The sequence below is a fragment of the Spodoptera frugiperda genome, chromosome 18 (assembly GCF_023101765.2).
Source record: "Spodoptera frugiperda isolate SF20-4 chromosome 18, AGI-APGP_CSIRO_Sfru_2.0, whole genome shotgun sequence".
NCBI classification, from domain to species: domain Eukaryota; kingdom Metazoa; phylum Arthropoda; class Insecta; order Lepidoptera; family Noctuidae; genus Spodoptera; species Spodoptera frugiperda.
The window spans coordinates 8,266,767-8,287,551 of NC_064229.1; the positions used below are offsets into that span (position 1 = coordinate 8,266,767).

General features: G+C 34.3%; 1 protein-coding gene and 1 non-coding gene across 4 annotated transcripts in view; both read left to right on the forward strand.

The window, feature by feature from the left end:
* Nucleotides 1–20,785, forward strand: part of LOC118277959 (protein trachealess) — a 172,482-nt gene that overhangs the window by 75,077 nt on the left and 76,620 nt on the right. For 2 of the 3 annotated variants that reach the window (XM_050700310.1, XM_050700313.1), the window contains exon 5: nucleotides 9,482–9,502. The exons of the other annotated variant lie outside the window; for it this stretch is intronic. In XM_050700310.1, the coding sequence (XP_050556267.1) occupies nucleotides 9,482–9,502 (21 nt within the window). The remainder of the gene's footprint in view (nucleotides 1–9,481; nucleotides 9,503–20,785) is intronic. 3 annotated transcript variants of the gene reach the window in all.
* LOC118278336 (U4 spliceosomal RNA) lies at nucleotides 18,277–18,416 on the forward strand. Its single transcript, XR_004783872.1, has one exon. It is a non-coding gene; the product is annotated as a U4 spliceosomal RNA (small nuclear RNA).

The window sequence follows — 20,785 nt, forward strand, 5'->3', positions numbered from 1 at the left end:
TCCTCATGACAATGCAATCGGTCCATTATGAAGAACTGATTCCTTAATATGAGATATCTCCTTTCAACCTACCATTACACACTCAACAACCACCTTTATCCCCTCTACATAAAGTCTACAAATTAATAAACATGTGAGTCGAAACTTTTGCAGGCGAGATTGAACTTTTGTTGGCAAAAAATTGAGTCGATTTTCGTTTGTAGTAAAAGGAATGTCTTGAAAAGTCAGTGTGAGATGTTGTTTAGCAAAATGTGCATTGGTATAGAAAACGGATATAGCAAAAAGGTCGTATTATCCGATATTATGCCGGGGCGCGATTGTTCGCGCGATTCCGTGCGAAAAAATTTCGCGTTAGCCCCGTCGCTTTATCGTAAGAAATTCGATTTAATTGATCGATTATAGAATCGAGATGTCGCATTCGAGTCGGCGGATTTTTGCATCGATTCCAATAGGGTTGGTGGTCGTGGGAATATTGTGTCATAAATATGGAGGAGTTTGGTGATAAAGATCCTTAACTAAGCTAAGTTTCTTGTAAAATAGGCATTTGTGAAATGTTTCTCAATAACAAAATTATTATCAGTCCATCCAGTAGGTATTGCTCAAAAAGCTGATGAGCAGAGCTTCTCACACGAGGAGAAATGAACATTAATCACCACGCTTGCTCATGGCGGATTAGGAATTTTAAACTTTGGTATCATTTGATTATAAAGTCTCCCCAGTCCTTACATTTTTATTATTAAACAGTTTTATTTAGCTTGACCTGTTTATTAGTTTGAGTCAAATTTAGTAATTGGAATTTAACCTCCTTCCTGAAATTCGATCGATTTGATATTTGGAACCATACAATACTCGTATAAACCGTTAAATTTAAAAAATATTTTTATGTGTTACCTTTTTTTTGTGTGTTACTTGTTTGACTGCACGGTTGGTGCGGTGGCTGGGCAACTGGCTGCCGCGCAACGGGTAGCGGGTTCGATTCCCGCACGGAGCAACTCTTTGTGTGATCCACAAATTGTTGTTTCGGGTCTGGGTGTCATGTGCATGTGAACTTGTATGTTTGTAAACGCACCCACGACACAGGAGAAAATCCTAATGTGGGGCAAAGTTTTTATATAAAAAAAAAACTTGTCTACACTTAGAAAGTACAAGATAACTTGAAAAACGTCACATGTTTGAAAAATTCGCAACTTATCTTTGGAACCACCATATTACATTCAATGCAACCCTACCAACTACCAAGTTACCAAGCTACCATCATTAGCTCCTTAACGCCCTGTTAAAGAGATAGTTGACTTAACACATTTTCTTTTATATATCACATAACGATTATATATGGACACTCCAACTGTATCACCACTGAAATATTACACTTATAAAGCTTAAAGAGATAAGCAGAATACGTAGTTATACTTTATGGTGTATGAAATAATCGTAACTCTCTGACGACGATGAAATATTTTATTTGAAATGCCATTTTATCAGTTTTTGTAGTTCGTGATTTATTTTTGATGAGCTGTGAATGTGTTTTGTTATGTGTGAATTGTATAAGAAACTGGGTTTTAATTAGAAAAAATATGAGGTGTTGTTTGTGATTATGATAGTGTGAACGTCGTGGTATCTTTGAGGTTATAATATTCTGCTTTTCTATCACGAGAACGGGTTCGGAAATTGGTCTTCTAAATTGACTGAATATAATGGTTTACTCTCGTAAATTAATGGAGAATAGCTCTACTAGTTTCAAGTTACAGTAGAGAATTTTCGTCATGAGCAACGCGAACTGACTACCGACCAGTAGGCTGCGTTCGTTGCTAGTAGAACTTTCCTCCATTAATTTATTTTTAGTTAATAAAGTATGTCTCCCGAAAGTTATTATAAAAATATAACTTGGACTCCAAATTTAAATTTATAAATTTTAAATCACCAATCGAATCTTGTGAGCAGGCGTAATGAATTACTGAACGATCCTCATAACTAAAAATATTATCTCAAATAATAAACTTTACAATAAGTTGCAATAAAATTTTATTGCAATAATCTTCTCCACTCAAAATACGTCTTCAATCAACCACGCTCACCGCCCGACTGTTTCTCCCAGCTGTTACGCAAAAAATTCAACTACCCACAGAAAAATAAAAACAAAAACTAGGGCTGTCCCTACTTATTTATTATTTATCAATTGTATAAATTATTGAATGGCCATCCTTGCCTTTGGCCCCTACAATGAGGGTCCAGTTTTACGAGGTCGGCCCATATTATGGCATTTTATGGTGGGCTGAAGTTTTATGGTAGATGGTAAGATCATAGTGGCTAGTGGCTATTTTTGAGAGTTTAATAAATGATAAGTAGGTATCTTGAAGTCGTGGCTTGAAATCGCTTGTGCGAAAATCACCCTGATATGTTATAATGGATCTCAATTATTATGATTACCTCTATCTAGTAATAAGATTTAATGAACATAAAATGCAACGCACCTGTGATCCTCCGACCAGGCGAGGTTCATGCTGTTGCAAAAAACATAAGTTTGTGATCTAATCCGTGTTAATTCGTAAACTGTAGCGGGTTCGATTCCTGCACGGAGCAACTCTTCAGTGTTATCTTCAAATTATTATTACGCTCGTGACACGACATGGGTGTCATGTGCATGTGAACTTGTATGTTTGTAAAACGCACCCACAACACAGGAGAAAATCCTAATGTGGGGCAACGTTATCTTAGAAGCGGTGCCAAAACTCATTGAGCAAGCGTGGTGATTAGTGCTCAAACCTTCTCCATGTGAGAAGAAGCTTGTGCCCAGTGGCGGGTGAGCGTGCATGTGATACTTTAGAACGGAGTACTTTAACACATTGAACGCCGTGGTGGTCACCGGTGACCGACGTTAGCGGAGGATTTGTCTTCAACCGTTTTCTATTGGTAGTCAAAGACTTAACATAGAATCCATCCTGCATATTTAACTACCAATCAGTTTGTTAACATCAGACATACCAATATTTCCACCATGCATGCAGTTTTCACAAGAATTGAATAAAACCACCGGTGGATGGGCTGACTGCCCCTTAGGATTGGCCGACATGCTTCCTAATCCTTATTACAGTAAATTCCTAGTCAATTGCTTTCCAATGTTCGGTGCAAGCTTGAAGCTTATAGCGATTTAGAAAAATAGGACAAGGAAAGTGAAGAACAGAATAACATAGGAGTAAAAAAATCGTTTGTAATCATTATGAATAACCGATATACGTTCCTAAGTAGTTGCATTTTTTTTAAGGATTTCAGGTATTTAGATAGGTCGAGAAACTAAATCTTTATTACTTTTTTTATTACATAAAGCTCTGGTTTTTTTTAGTTTGAACGCGTTTAATCTTCGAAACGGCTGGTCCGATTTGAATAAATATTTTTGTGTCGGATAGTCCATTTATCGCCAAAATAAGGCTATAAAACATTACGTAACGATAAAACCGCGTCGGAGTCGCTAGTATTATAATAAATAGATATTTATTAGATACTAAGTTCCAATACCTACCTAAATCAGAATCGTCTACTGCTAAGTCATTAAACTGATTTGATCCCAATATTAATAGTTCAGAACGTTCATCACTTACACCAAACCTTATCGACGATTGTCTTAACCCAAAATCGAGTCATCTAAAAATGCATCAGATAGTCGGAGAGCCCGACTGTTATGTCTCATAAACTGTCCCCGGGTAATTCCGATAGCCGTTTGCGTGGTCACGGGCTATCGGGGGCTATTAAATGGTAATATCATGTCAATAGAAAATGGTTTCGATTGTTGCAGTCTACTTCGACTTACTTTTGTAAAGTTGTTGGATTATGTAGATAGGTCGTTCTCTGTCTCTTGGACTATTATGGTGTGGGCCTAGTTTTTGCGGCAGATAAAGAAGTTGGTATAAGAAAATGGTAAGTTATGTGTTTGTGGTCGGTTTTTGTTGTCATAGTCGTGTGTGGTGTGTGGATACGGTTTCTTGGCAATGCTAGGTTTAAGTTTTTCAGTATTTCTTTTTATATTCTTAGAAGTAGCACTTAGTCATTAATTTTTGTCGCGATGCCGAAGATGGTAATGAACTAATTAGTAAAAAGGTTTCAAAGTAAATGTTACATTAAATTGTTTAATTAATAACAAAGATTTATATTGAAAAGTAATAACCGAAATACGGTCGAAAAAGTATTGGACATTAAAAAAAACTTCCTTTACTCTAAAGAAGTCCGCAAAAATCATAAAAACACACAAGCAGCAAATCGCCCTCTATATTTAGCCCCCGGTACTTTTATCTTAAAGTATAAAAAGTCGAGCACACATTAAAATTTACACATTCCATAACATTCTACAATACCATATATGGAGCATCAAAATTTACAAATGCATACAAATGTACCAACTGTCTGTATTGTTGTAAAAACCCTCATTTGGCGAATACTTGTGACAATTATATGTTCGTTTGAGTTTTTCTCTCATTGCCAGTCGATGCCCATTTGATAATACGTTATAATACACATGGGAGGCTGTGTTTATGTTCACGAGCGGAGCGATTTTTTGTGAAGTTAGTAGGAGACTGTTAGTTTAGTAATGGAACAAGTTGATCGGTTGATTATCTTAATCATTTATGCTAAATTTGGTGAAGACAAATAGGGTTTTGCTACGTTGCTTGTATTTGAAGTAAAGAGCAAAACATTTGATCATGTTGACACCTTGATTTGTCACATAAAGTTTGATAAGATAGAGTAAATAAATTGTCACATATGCTTATACCAGAGGAAAAGGTAAAGAGGTACGACACCAAATTTTTTCTCAAAACTTTCCTTTGCACTCCAAAGTCGCGATTCGACCATCACCAAACCGCTCAGTACCATTGCAAGCGCATAAAAAGTGCAATTTCAATACATCGGGGACGTTGATTGACGGCCCCCGCTGCGCCGGGCCCTCGATCAACACTTTTTACCTACTTACCGAGCGTTTTAGCATTTAATTAATTTTTATATGCCCCTCATACTGCGAAAGCGTTATTGTGGACCCACCTGGGTGATTCCTTGTGTGTATGAAGTATTTTCCAGGGATGTCGCAGAGATCCGTATCTGTATCGAGTATCAGATGTGTGTGACATGTTTGTAACTTTATAGTTATGAAAATTATCCGTTTTTTTTACTAGATCAGTTATTTGAATCTGGTATAAAGATGTCGGATAATTTTAGAAAGGGGGAGATAGCAGTTTTTTTTTAGGTTTGTTTGAGTATATTCTTGTTTGTAACTTTAGGAACTTGAATATGTCAAAGGTTTAGTGTTAATTTTATATTTGAAAACGTAATTGAAGCTTGATATAAAATTATTATTTACACATAACCGTATCCAGATTCGAAACAACATATCAGTTTCAGTAACATCACTGGGTTTTTCCCATCTCTTACAAAGGTGAGTTTTTGGGATAGTGTCAAAAATGGGATGGCTTTGACAGATTCCGATTCGTGGTATGCGTTTCAAGATGAGATGTTTTGACGATAATAAAAAGGTTGGTGCGGTCTTCAGCAGTGTTTAAAGTCCGTCCAGATATTTTATTTCAATTAGATCGTTTGTAGGCATTTTTAAACGTAATGTCGGCAAATGTTTGTCATTATTGTAAGTGAAACCAGTTGCTCGTTTTAGGGAGCAAGATACGGAGATTTTTAGATGAAATTTTATTTTTTTCAGCTAGTATCAAACGAGGTCATTGTAGTGATGACTAAATAATTTATTTTTAAACAAAGCTATCGAAAAAATGCCCCTTTTGAGAGATTAACTTCAAACCAAAGTCATATTTTTATTCAATGTACAAATAAAATCCAATACCACAGAATCCGCAGTCATTAATCATCCACACTTCTCAATAAACTTTCAAAACTATAGCTTTCCTCTATCAGTATTGACCAATCTATAGTTTTATTCAATGTGAGGGGGGAAAATCATCCAATGACTTCTCCCGCCTTGGGCAATACGAGACATGTCAGACTCTTACTGACTAAAAACCACCCCGTTCCTTCAATAAACTGCTTTTCGATCCGGAACCCCGGTATACCCGCTAGGTAGTCCTCTAGCTCCGGATCAGGACCAATCAATAGTACCAATGCAATACGTCAGTATCTCTTATTGGTTGTGGGTAACCTCCGGTCAAACCATCACACTGGGGTAAGCAGGGGTCAGTCGATCACCGAATTATGTAAAGTGTCCGGTCATTACACGACCCACTGACGGCTCTATCTTAGTCTACTGCTACTGTTGGTGTTGATACTTGACTGAAATTCATTTATTTTTATGATTTTTTTATTAGTGAATAAGTTATAGTAACTTGTAAGTACATATTGTTAATAGATTGTAGTGTAAATGTTTTGATTCGAAATGATTATTTTTTTGTGTCAATAAATAATTTTTTGATTTAGACGTTTGTAGTCTCGTATGAAAATTATGATTGAAAGTGGAATCTTGTCACAAATATGTCTTGTCTTAAATCACTTGTACTTAAATCGAGTAAGGGTTATGTTTTTAGTCTTTGAAACTAAAATAAAATAATATAAGGATAGATTTTTAACAGTTAAATGTTTTAAAATCTATTATTCTATTTTTACTACAACTGTCGCCGGGTTTCAATCTATTGATTTTCACATTTTTTGTGTAAATCTAGGATAGTACAGTGTAAACCTTATCGAAGTCAATCAGAATTAAAAACATCTTCCTATTTCGGATAGACAATCGTGTGCGCACTTCAAACTATTTAAAGTAAAAAATGGAGTTTACACAATCCTGATATCCCCTTCAAATATACCGCGTCAAAGCACTAGCGTTTTCGTTTATTTTCATCCAAAAATGAACACATAATCCATACTCAATCTGACAATCTGAGCAATCTGACCAATCTTTCATTATTTTGCAACTGGGTATTAACCCAGTAATGCTTAAACTTACAAAAGTATCAAAACTCGTACTCCGCACATACAACTATCAGTATCATCCGCCGTGTGCAATTTACGGCCACTGGACGTTGAGGGCAGTTTTATTAAGAATTACAATTATTTATTTACACTGCCCACTACTCTGCCTACCTCCCGTCTGTATGGTAATGCAAGGGTCACGATGAATAGTTATTGAATGGCTGGCATATGGATTGAAGTGGTGATCTTGGGTTTTGTTGGGTAGAAGTTTGGGTGATTCAGTTTTGGGAGTTAAGTAAGTGTGTGGTTGATTAAAAATAGCTGTTGTGTGTAAACTAGCTTCTGCTATTGGCTTCTCCTGGACAAAAAGTATTCTTTGTGTTATTCCAGATCATAATCTATTTCTGTTCTAAATTTTATCCCGATCCCTTCAGCCGTTTTGACGTGATTGAGTAACAATCATATTATACACAAACACATAAACTAACAAACTTTCGCATTTATAATATTAGTAAGATATATTGTCAGTTAGGTGTACAAAAAATAGGTATTTAGATCAATTTTTAGCTGTTGTTATGAGAACCATTGTATTAGAAGTTGCCATACGGTGTTCACCCTGACTTAGCAAAGAACTGCGGTTCTAAAATTATAAAATCTTAACAAACTTTTTTACTCGACGCGAGAACTAAACTTAAGACACCTCTAAATTACATCTTCTCAAAAATTCGTTCATGTATGTATAACTATTATCTTTTAACTTATCAAAGCAAACAACCTTGTTAGAAGAGCTCCCGATATTATGCTAATCACATTATTATTCATACTGTTTTTGTAGAGGGCCCCCAATCGGATCGAACCCCCTAATCTCGAATCTGTATTTACAAAATTACTTACTCATCTCACCAACACACCTGCTTTAGAAAACTGAACCTTATAATTAGCACACTAAGTTTCAAACACAAAGTAATTACTAAACGCGAAAGGTAAAACAAAACGTGGTTTTTAATAACGGGACTCATTCATAGATGGCGCTGAAGGCAATGCAAATTTTCGATAATCTAATTTTCCGTGATGAAAAATTTGGGGTTCAGTGGTATCCGATTAGAAAAACATCTGTAAGATATTCAGGGCTTATTATAATGTAATAAGATTAAGGTGTTCGCGTTATTATTTCTTAATGTCTGTTTGATGTGGGGGATTGGGTATTTTTTTGTTTTTTCGCGTGATTGGAAAATGATGCGCGGAAATTAATTTTCTTGGTGACGGTGCATTGATTTTTAGGGAGGATTTTGTTTTTGGATGATGTGAATGTATTTTATTTGATTTGACACTGACGTTATTATCTTGCGTTGTGGGTTGGTTAATATCCTATAAAATCACTGCATATTTCACGCAGTTTCGGCTGTCTGAGTAACTAAACACTACCTTTATAGGCCTAGTTTCATGGTTTCGAACTCTAAATAGAATGATTACTAATGCCTATGCAAAATGAAGTTTTCTTCGTTAAGACTTTTAATGTCCAAGCCCATACCAAGTGATAATTTTAGACATAAATTAACGAAATATAATAACTGTAATTTATCTAATAACAACAACGAGTGTTTAAACACTATACTTGCATGTATTATAGTTACAAGACTAACAGTCGTACTCAGAGTCATTTAATGATTACTTAACCCAGTCCCTAGCAATTGTTTTCGATACAAAATCGTTACTAAGGAATAGTTTAAGTAAATAATTAAATATCTCAGAGTGCGGCAGTAACATAAATTCCATTGACACAAACCAATATAATGATTCATTTCGTCAATACTTATTACTCTTATTAGTTTGTACCTGCGCATGATTTGGTGGATAATTTCCATAATTCCATGCAATGTGACTGAGGGTGCTAAGGTCATTGTTCATTATGGTTGAGAAATCGTGGGAATGTTCGTAAATAATGGTAATCAAAGGTTTAATAATTGTGTTCTGGTGTAAGCCCTAAGTATTAGGTAAAGGTTTTAGTAGGTAGGTTCTTTGGCTTTATAAAACTTTTTGTAGAGAAGTGTTGTTGTAATGGTTATTAAATTGTATTTGGTTTATTACTGGGTCAGTCGAAATAATGTTTTAATTTCGATCGTCTAATAGGTTTTTCTTTCAACTATCGAGGTACTTATCTCATGATTTTCTATTTTACCGACACAGATAAAAGGATAAGTAAATACATAATAATAAAATTACAAAAATGTTTAGATAATTACAATGTTTTATAATCTAAAAACCTTATGAAAACTAATCTCGTTATTAACAATTAATAATATAAATTGTATGGTGTGTATAATTGTTTTAAACAAAGTTTAAAACTAAAACAACTTACGTCTAATTTTACGCAGTAGAAACTAACGCCATCTCTTGACAAAATGAGCCACTACAAGCTAATTTCATGAAGTTCCAGTGTTCATGTGTAGATGGCGTTAGTAGTAGTTTTACTTGAGTGTTTTGTTTTATTTATAAAGAAAGAACAATTTCTTTGTTTTTATTAATAAGTGAAATTAATAACAATATTAATTATTTTAATAACTTGTTTCAGATACTATGCACAAGAGAACTGGTAACTTTTTTCTATTTTTTACTTCATACTTAGTTTCATGCTACATATTCAATCATATTAGACACATTGCCTATTTGATACTTTTATTATTACCTAGTAAAAGTATTTTATAAATAATCATTTCATTAAGACTTATATTTAATCGAGTATTTATAGAATATTCTTCATTAAATATTAAACAAATATCTAGTATGACAACCCCAATAATGGGCTAATATAACCATCGGTTATAGGTGGTGCCTACAGAGAGTAACTAAAGAAAAAAGAGTTTAAAATACTTATTTAATCCCATTAAATGTAATTCACAATAATTCTCAACACAATTACATTAAAGCTAAAGACAAAAGTCTAATTTCTTTTATTATCTCAAAGAAGGCCAAGGAATTTTATTTCAGGGCTCGTTAAGTGTTAACCCTTGCGTTGCTAATGAGCGCAATACTTACGGAATTAAAACTACCACCAGTAGGTATTGGAGGGTTAAACATTTTATGTAATGCTCGGGTACAAATTGACCGTGTAATTATTTTTATTGTTGTTGGTAAGTTGATCCGTTTTGGGGTTAGATTTTACAGGTGTGGTTGGAGAGATACCATTTTTTATTTGATTCAAATAGACCATTCATTATTACCTTTACAGCGTGAGAGTGCATTTACGGACATGCACTTATTGATGTAAGAAAGTTTATTTGCTCAAACATGTGTTATAAAACATTGTCCCACATAGGATCTTCTCCTGCGTCGTGGGTGCGTTTTACAAACATACTAAATAGTTTACATACGCATAACACCCAGTCTAGGAACAACAATTTATGAATCACACAAAGAGTTGTTCCGTGCGAGAATCCAACCCACTACGCGTTGCGCGGCATTTGGTTGCCCAGCCACTGCGGCGACCGTGCAGTTTGTATGTGTATGCATACAGAATTAAAATAATACATGCATGCAAGATCTTACGACATGTTTGTTATTTGGCGTGCAAATATCCTAAGTATCTATTTTCATTAGAATTGAATTTATCATTAATTTAGAATGTTTAATTTCGGTTATAACTAATGTAAATATCAACCCAATAGTAGGTTTTGTGCAATTAAGATCGAAAACAACTCAAAGCACTTATAACCTAAGAAAATTTCTACTTCTCTCAAAAACCTCAAAATTCGTTCATATTAGACAAAGGCATCTTCAGATACAAAGAAACCACCAAAAACTACAACTTAACAGAAGACAACCGTCAATTCTCAATTGTAACCCTCAAACGCGCGAGTGGTATTTATTATTCGCACAGTGGCGCCCTCTGACGTCGCTCATATTAGTTAGAGCAGACGTACAGACGCTAGGGTTGATTTATAGAGTAGATAAGACTAGATGTCGATTTGTCTACGTCCGCCATTATTGATAATGCTTCCTTATTTGTTTTTTCGTTGAGCTATTAGATTTTCTGTGACTTGGGATTCGGATGTGGGACTGTGGAGTGAAAGGTCTCGTTGATGTGGGTTGGGTAAAGTTTTATTGGATTTTCGGTATAGGATTCAAGAGAATATGTAGGTATGTTGTTAGAAATTCTGGTCTGGAACTGCGGATTGCCTAGCGGGTTACTGAGGTTCTGGCTCGAAAAGCAGGACTAGGAACGGCGGTGGTTTTTAGTCAGTAAGAGTCTGACACTCCTCTCGCCGCAAGAAATCATTGAATGATTTTCCCCCTTAAAAAAAATGTTGTTAGGAATTAGGAATCACTTTTTTGATTCTTAATAGGTATTCTGTCGGACCATTTAAGTTTTTGAGAAAGAGTATTTATTAAGTTGACTTACTTTTACTTATCAGAAATCAAAAGATAATTAGGAAACTTCCGCGCAACTTACTAGCAACACTACTTTAAACCCAACTAAAAATAGATTCAACCACAAAATTTAACATCACAAAGTTAAATCTCACAAGAATAAACTTGGTAAACTAATGCCGTCTACACAACACTAGATAATCTCTACTCTCAAACAACGTGACTCAATATTTTGATATACCTATACGTTGCCAACCCTAATCCACTCCGCGTAGACGGATTACCTAGCGGCGGCGAAACTTCAAAGCGCGCGAGGGCTGCCGCGCGCCGTGTGAATTTTAACACTTCATGTTTGAGTTCCAACATCAAGATTAGGGAGCTAGTAAAATTTTGAAGTTCATATTTATTTTTTTAATCTTTATCATCTTGAGAAAATTTTTGTTTTGTGCCTAGTTTACATTCGGCCAGCTCTTTTTAAGTATTAACTATGATTTATGGTCTAGGATTAGATATGAAAAATGATCTGTCTCCTAGACTTAGTTTAGGACTTCTAACAACAAGGCTTTCAGTTAGGACTAATATCGAAATGCAACTTCATCCCATACGATCCTCCTAGGCGTAGAAAAATACACATAAAACATCAAATATTCTTTAGTGTGATCAAAATATTTCCATTTTATTATTAATAATATTGCCATAATATATCCCATTTCCATATTATGTATATCGGGATAGACAAACATTTTTTTATTTATTTAACTACTCTTAGAGACAACAGTACCGTAAAATCACAATAACTTCCAAAAAATAACAAACCGATATAGGTAGCTTGTTCTAAACAGCTGCTAATGTGTAGACCATACTCTACGAACTTATGGTCTACACTACACATTAATGTGTACAACATTCTTACCCTATCACAAATTGAGAAAGCAAGAATGACTATATCGATATTATTTTGAACTAATAATAAAAGACTTAAAGTCGACCGATTACTCTTTTAATTTATACATCGCCAACCTCTCGAAATAGCATACCTATTTATCTAGAAACTCTATGTCACTATAATAGGTACCTACTTGTACCTATATACCTAAATATCTCCATTTTGAAGGTAGCAACTAGAAATCCGCCTCAATCGACAGACGACAAGACGTCAAACAATTTATATGCAAATTAGAACATCGTGGCTTATGCTAAAATGTACCTGTTTCTGAATTATTTTGAGATACCTACTCGTACCTTGTTAAGAGTTAATTTTATTTTCGTACTAAATAGTGTATAATGCTTTGAGATTAGTTTAGCTACTTGTTTAGGAGAAACTAGTACATGTTCAGAATGGTTATACTCTTCTCTGTCTTTTTTTAAGGGGGGACGACATACAATGACTTCTCTTGCCTTGGGCGAGGCAAGAGGGACTGTTAGAAGACTCTTACTGACTAAAAACAACCCCGTTTGTACTCCTACTATTCGAGCCGGAGCTCCGGTAAACCCGCTAGTTAGTCCGCAGCTCCGGATGTATTCTTTCTTTTTCAATTGTTTTGGGTGGATAATAATGCGTATACAGTGAGTGAAAATGTTTATAGATATAATAGGTGTCAGGGATTTGTTACCAGCTGACTCTCAGATCACCGGTTTACTGCATAGATAGGGACCACCCTCCCCGGCACTACTCTCCTCTGCTGGGGACGCATTTTGAAACCATCAATTTGAAAAACTTACAAAACGTAAGCACTAGTAAAATTATGATCATAAAAAATTACATAGAAACAATAAAAAAAAAAATTAAATCTGAAACTAATAATACAGGCACATAATAACCGAAACATTTGAAATTTAAACATAGAATCTTATTCTAAAAAAATAAAATTAACCCTACAACTGCGCGCGTGAATAAAAATTACCTTCTACTTCTTCAAGGGGACATAAAGTACCAAACAGTAACTGATGGAGACTTAATAAGTCCATTTTTATCAGCTATTTATAAAACATTTTTACAAGAGGGTGAAACACCATTAGTTTAAATTTTCCTATGACAGGTCTTTAGCTTGCAATATTTTTAACGACTATTAGGTGGATAAAGAGAGATTTTTTAAATGTGACAACTATTTATTGGCTAATTTTTTGTAGTGAGTTAAAATATCTATCAAGAATGTTACTATTGTTTTGTAAATTTACATTTTTGGTCTTTTAGTAGTTGATTTAGGTAGTTACATTTTAGTTACACGCTTGACCATCAATTACAACAATTCAAGCGATATAGCAATAGAATATCTGTTAAAAATTCGGTACCTATTTGCACTGTCTGTACCGTCACGCCTTTTATCCCCGTATGGGTAGGCAGAGGTGCACATTACGGCACGTAATGCCACTCTGTACAATGTCGACCCACATTTCACCATTACCTATTTGTACCTAGTATTTAATTTTGTTGCCGATTGCTGACTTATTTCTAAGAAATATGTTATTACTTTAAATTATTACCCTATTTTCTGCATCATCCCCCATTTAAACTAAAAAAAAATAAGTTTAAAATTGTCAATTTCGCGACCATTGAAGCACAGCAAACGATCGCAATAAATAAAGGCGAGTGCAGGCAGGTGGGAAGCAACACTCCAGGGACAATATGTACCCACCCTTAGCAACATAAAGAAAAAAGGATTACCAGTTTTATTTTTTTTATTAGCTCAGAAATCTCTTTGGTTGATAGACTAATGTTTTGGGTACATGGTGTTGCACATTTTTTTTATTTGCAAATAAAAATACTAAGTTCTTTGGTTTCTAGTACAATTAAAAAATACTTACTATTGAGATGGAGAGAATAACATAAGTTGTATGGTACCTAGATGTTTAAAATGAAAAATTTTGCTGGTTTGATGGTTTCCTTTGATACATAATTATCAAAACAATTAACTTTGTTGGAAAAAAAGATAGCTATGATATCTATAAAGAGCATCTTATATATAAATAAATATGAACTTGATCAAAGCTTTGTCAACGGCTTCAAACAATACTCTAAACAAAAGAGGTAGACACACCCTATAGTCTCCCTTGCAAAACAGCGAAATATGTTCATCTAAGCACCTTGCTGCCAACGGTATAAAAACTCTGCAACCCGTGTAATGACAATTTTAAATTCCCTGAGCCTCGTTCCGAGCCATTTGGCTTTTTGTATAGTCTCAAATTGTTCACCAATTTACCTTGAACCCTAACTTTGAATGTGGCCAACATTAAAATCTGCAGAACTTCTCAAATATTCACATTTCCATAATTACTGAATATGGACTGATACGTTGAATTTAGACATAAAATAGTTGTATTTTTTCAACATGTAAAAATTTTGGAATATATCCAAAAATTAATGTTTTTTTGTAAACTTTGCTTGGAATCAACGGTTCATCTTACGTTGGTCGGTTGGTTTACGATTGTCCCTTATTGTCTAAGACATAGACAAGCGTTTTTATTATCTGTGGGGGCGTTTTAAAGTGAGGCCCCTTAAGTGCTGTAACTTTTCCCTATATCAAGGGGTTGTGTTCGAGAATGTTTGATTTTCTTGTCTTACAGATGTTTTTTTGTTCTGATGATGTTTTAAAGGATTTAGGGTATTTTGTTGGGATGAAAATAGTATGGGATCTTTTGTCTCGTGTTTAAATTTTATGGCAATGTTCCATTTTGGCCTAAAATGAAAAACTTTGTTGGTTAGAGTGGGGTGTTGGGTAGCTAAACTGGTCTTTAGAAGAATGATTGAGTTATCGAGCTTGCCTGAATCCGAGACTCTTTTCTCAGAGTAACTATTTATACTTCTGGGCCGTATCATTGACAATAAACCTAGGTGTATCCCTATACCAAGGCCCATAGTGTCCATGACCTGGAAAAACCTCCAACAATAATTTCCATACAACATTTAACGCTAAACGAATCTCAATTAATTTTCCAGGTAAAACTACCGAAAGATATATTTAGCTCCGAATGAACAAGGGATTTACTATTCCGCACCATATTTAATACTAATGTATGACGACAGCCATGACATCAATCAAATAATATATTCAACTCAGGATCGAATCCACTACCGCTTCCTGCCAATCCGTCGGTTGGGCAATAGGTACCTTCTGTTGCTATGTACTTACGAATAAAGATATTTTTATTGAGGTCGGTACAGGATGAGTAATGGAAAAGGCGTTTGTGAGTAAACATCCTATTAATAATACACGCGGCGGACAAAGGGTTGAAAAGGACAATGATAGTGACGTGGATGGAGTAGCATGTGTGGTGGCTGAGAGAAAAGTATTGTCGAGTGCAAAGCTTCTCTAAAATTACGGATTTTAGGATATTTTCTCACTTCAACATGACTAATACTAAGCTTCAAATGCTAATCATTAATTCACATACAACCACTACCCCTAACTTACTGAAATCACTACTATCAACATACCAAATCTTACTACTTCAAAAAACAAATAAAGTCAAATCCCCGTCAAAATTAACACAAACAAATGTTCTTCCGATAGTCTCCCTATCAAAAAAATCTTGCGCCAGTACCCCTCAGTAACAGAATCATTAATATTAACCCGTATCAACCCTATTGGTACATAAATAAACATTAAAAAACACAACCGCAAAGAGATCTGTTTAAAATATTCATTTCGTTCGGCAATTTTTTTTTTAAACCACTTCGCACCTTCAGCCTTTTTAAGTCAAGGAGTCGTGGGTTTTTCTTTTTGCTTTTCGGAATAATATTTGCATTTTTTATCTAGGTGAATTTATTTAGCTATTGGGAAGATTACGAGTATGGAAATTCGTTTGTGTGATTTCATTCTCTAGGGAGGTGTAGATTATGTTTTTTCTTATTCTTGTTTATGACTGTTTTTCCTTTGAGTTTATTAATGTTGAGTGGTCTGGAATCAAAATTGTTGTTAGTAGATGCGATGTTAGTCCAAAAGCTCGTCTTTTGGACTGACTACATAGTAATAGATTATCCTTTTGAAAGATAATAAGGTAAAACAAATAAAAAACCAATCATTCTATATGTATCAATAACCTATACTTTTCAAAGTGGGTATTTTGTCCAATACAACTTAATACTTAACAGGAAAATCGAAAATTTCCTGTAAAAACAAAGCATTCTCGTAAGGACTAACGTCAAAAATATTCATAGTCTGCATTACACAAATCTGTGTCCATCAGACGGCTGACATTATATCTCCCACATCTAACATGACAAATGATTGTTTTATCCCACCACCAGATATCCAAGACCTTCCTTTCCCCCCTTTCCCCTCCTGTGACAGGAAAAGAGCAGAGGGGAAGAGATTATCGCGAGGGATCATGGTAGACTGGTCGTGCGATATCCGTCTTAAAGTAAAGGACGTTGATAAATGCTCGATCTGAATGTTATGAAAGCGTGTTTTTGGGATTAAGTTCGTTTTACTGTATTACCTAGTAAATGATACTAGTAATAGGCTTTGGAACACCTTAATACATACATACATACATAGCCTTATTTGTGTGAATTAACTACCTTATTTAACTAAAATATCTTCTTAAGGCAAATAGCAAAAATCAATGCTTTGGTGTGTTTCAACGGGGTTTTTAGAGCAAACCAAGAAATGGTGATACCAAAAACGAAGAGACTTTGGAAAAAATGACTACATTTTTAGCCATATCTTCAAAACTCTTTTCAATTTACATTAGTATGGCAAGCAGAAAATACTACATAGATATTCCATGTAATCGTCTCATATGTAAAGTTTACGAGTCGACCTAAATGTACAATGTACATTGGAAGTATTTAAAAATAATATGCGTATATGATCAGGTTTCTAATATGTTTGTCATTCAGTATTTGTTGAGAATGCGCCGGGTACACGCTGCTTGCATTTTTATGACTACACAATGTTCCCTTCAGCGTGAATTACATGCAAACTCATTCATTGCTTCGTTTTTATTATAGTTCACAGCACTTTATGTATTTGCGGAAAAGATAACAGTATTTTCTTCTAAAATTTTTTAAACTTCAATTTTTTATCAAATTTCGTACATTTGGTCTTTAATTGCAGTTCTTATAATGAAATCATTTCAAGTATTGCTCTATCTGATTAAAATATAAAATGAGTACAAATAAAATAGTAATTCTTGGTCGCGCAGACCCCTTACAAATCTTGAGCGTATGACCCTTCGCATTAAGAGGGTTAAGTTTTAGTTTCCAAAAAATCCGCAACAGTGAAATGGCGCTAGTGTACTATACAAAATTCCTAGATTTTAAACAACTAGATTATTAGACAGTAGAAATAGAAAGTTAGCAAAATAGGAATGAATTATTTCTGCATTGGTATTACCAAAATAAAAGAATAAGCACTATCTACTCGTACTTAAGTATTTTTAATTTCTCACAGACACTATCCTGAATAGTTTTCTTCCTAGAACAAGTGATTCAGTTGCACAATTCCATCAACACCTAAAATAGAAATTTAACAATTAAATTTACGGTTACCAAGAACCGCAATAAAACCGCCAAGTGCTGCATTAGTTTTTTATGGTCATTTTATTGAGGAATGTATGCGCCTCGGTTGCGCCTGCTGAATATTTTATATGCAATATAAAATAAATAGACTGATTAATAAGCGTATCATGATTCGCTACTGTCAACTGTCCACCTACTCAGTATGGCCGGCATGTTCTATTTTTGAAATGTGCAGTAACGGTCCCCGCGTGCGTGATCGCGTTACAATTCGAATTTTGACGTTCGGAGAAATTCGGCCAAACTAACTCGACCAATAGGGATCGCGGATATCTAAATTTGCATCGTTTCTCTTTTTATTTATTTAAATGTACGAGCTTTTGATGCAATTTCGCGTGCCGACGTTCCTAAGAAACATCCTTGTACGAAATGCAAAAGTTTCCAAATTCCTAACTAGATGGCGTTGGGATCGAGATAGATCGCGCTATGGTTTCGTTACATCGATTTGGTTGGGTCGGAGCCGAAATTTTCGAAAAGTTAACTTTGCGCAGAGGCAATATCGTAACCAATGAGGTTAATCCGAGGTGCGATTATTGCTAGTTGAAAACTTTACCAATACCCCGCCGTGTGGACGTGAAATACCGTCCGCTATGGCAATTTTTGAAAGGCCGTAATTGGCCTAAGAATTCCTTAAAATCTTGTTCTAGGTTCCTGAAAACTTCAAATATTCCAAATTTTATATCTTTTCTCAAAATTAGAATGGACAATGAAAAACTGCCACTCTAACTAAAAATATATTGTGTGTTATAAATACATATTCTGTATTCAGTGCACTCGAAAATTTAATGTTTGGTCATTGCGACCAATAAATAATTGCGTCGCCGTACAACGGGTTAAGTAGAATGGCGTAGAGTACTGTTAGTATTTATTTATTTCGACTTTATTTAATTCAAAGATATTATCTATGTCCTGTTTTTTTTGTCGAGCAGATAAGGAATGTTGATTTTTATCGTATATTTAAATTTTATTCAAGAAAAGAAAGGTACTAGTGGCGCCATCTATGTATCTGTAGGCGTCAGAAAGGGGAACTAAATTAAGTTTTTAATTGTTTTAAATAACGTTTTTGTAAATGGTGATTAATTTGACTTGTAAAAAATCAAACAAACAATGTTAGTATATACGTTTTTTTCCAATAAAAATATATGAAAAAAAACATATTATTAATTAAAATAACATTAAATCACGCATTACATTATGGATTGGAAATATTTTATTGTATAGTATTATTTTCTATTTTGACATATGTTTTATAGCATAAATAAAAAATACCATATAAAATTGACACGACTCCACACCACATGTAATTTTTTCTCCATGGCAAAAAGCCAGGGCGGGGCATTTCCTATGGTAATGAGAGCAATTGTGGATTGAATCGCTCGTAATGACCACTAATCGACAATTTGTCGCCAATCGCAATACTCACATCACTTTAATTTTAAAGGGAAAATGTTGTTGACTTAATTTTATCGGATTGTTTTTTTTTTTTTTTTAGCAATAGTAACATAATAAAGACTGAGGAATGAGCTATCGTCGGCATTATTTCCGAACCGATACTATTGTCAAAGAGCTTATTCCTTTTTAAAGGCCAGCAACGCACCTGTGACTCCTCTGGTGTTCTGGGTGTCCATGGGCGGCGCTGTTCGCTTACCATCAGATGACCCGTCTGCTCGTTTGCCTGCTATTCCATAGAAAATGCAGTTATAATGTTACTCATCTTAAAACGTCTGAACACAGTATTTTCTGGTTGTGTTACCAAAAATCTTATTGATAATTAAAGACAATTCAAAATTGGAATAATTGATTTACTTTACTTATATATTTCATTTGATAATTACAATTATTTATTACATTTAGTAATATCAAAAACATTAAAACCTTTCCAGAAAAGCAAAGTTTCCTACAAACGGCACAATTTTATCATAACCAAATAAAAAAAAAAACAGAAATCACAAATCATTTTTATGACTTCATCCTGTCAAAAATTCTATTCACAAAAATTAAAAACAAATAGTTCGAAAATTCCCCAAAAGGTCTTTGAGAAGTCATTATAGGATCTTCGCTACCGTTCTTATTGTTCTGTGCCCCATAAAGTGTCAAAATTATGGGAACCTCAGAGGGTATCGATATGGTGGGTTCTTTGAACATTTATGAACTGATAGACAAAACTATTTTGATGTAATGTCATAAGTTGTGGTGGGATGAGGTTTGTGGTTAGGTTAGTGTGGATGTGTCTTTTTTTTTGTATCACAGAAGTTTCTGTAAAAACTGTACCGTAGTATGCCTTTAGTGTGGTTTGTACTCGAACCTGAGAGAAAAGTATTTTTTTCATTTCTTTATAATTTTTTATTAACTAATAATAATGATCTAGTAAGAATACATGCCATTTTAATTCATTTATTTCTAAGTTATAGTGGGTAAATTTTTTAATATAATATAAGTCAATATAAATAGGATTCAGCTATCAAATTTTTGAAAACACTTTTTTTTAAATTGATGAATGTTACTTGAGAAAATTAACATTAATAAAACCTTTGTTTAAACGTAATAATAGTTAATAATATCACTTTTTTTTTATTTTTCGAACCCAAGAACATCCACCCTATTCCTTCAGCTCATAAACATAAGGGTCCAAAAGGGCGCTAGTGCGTTTGTCAACAACCCATTGTGGTGCGCAAGCGCCGTGCTTTATGACGTCGTAAATCTGCGCCCGCGCATTATGATCGCTCGATAATCAACTGTCAAAACTCTCAGGTGTACACGGTAAGGGCCTTTTTTGTGGTTTCAGTAGAAAATATAATAATAAGGAGAAGAAAAAAATATATTATATTTGATGTCATAAGAAGACTTCTATGAAACGTGGTTTTTGGTTGTGAGGTTTATTTTTTTTTTTGTTGAAGAAATGCTTTCTTTCATATTTTGTTTTGTAGGAATAAGGGTGGAATATGAATGAATGTGTGATTGTGGGTGGTTTTATTATAAGCTTTTTAT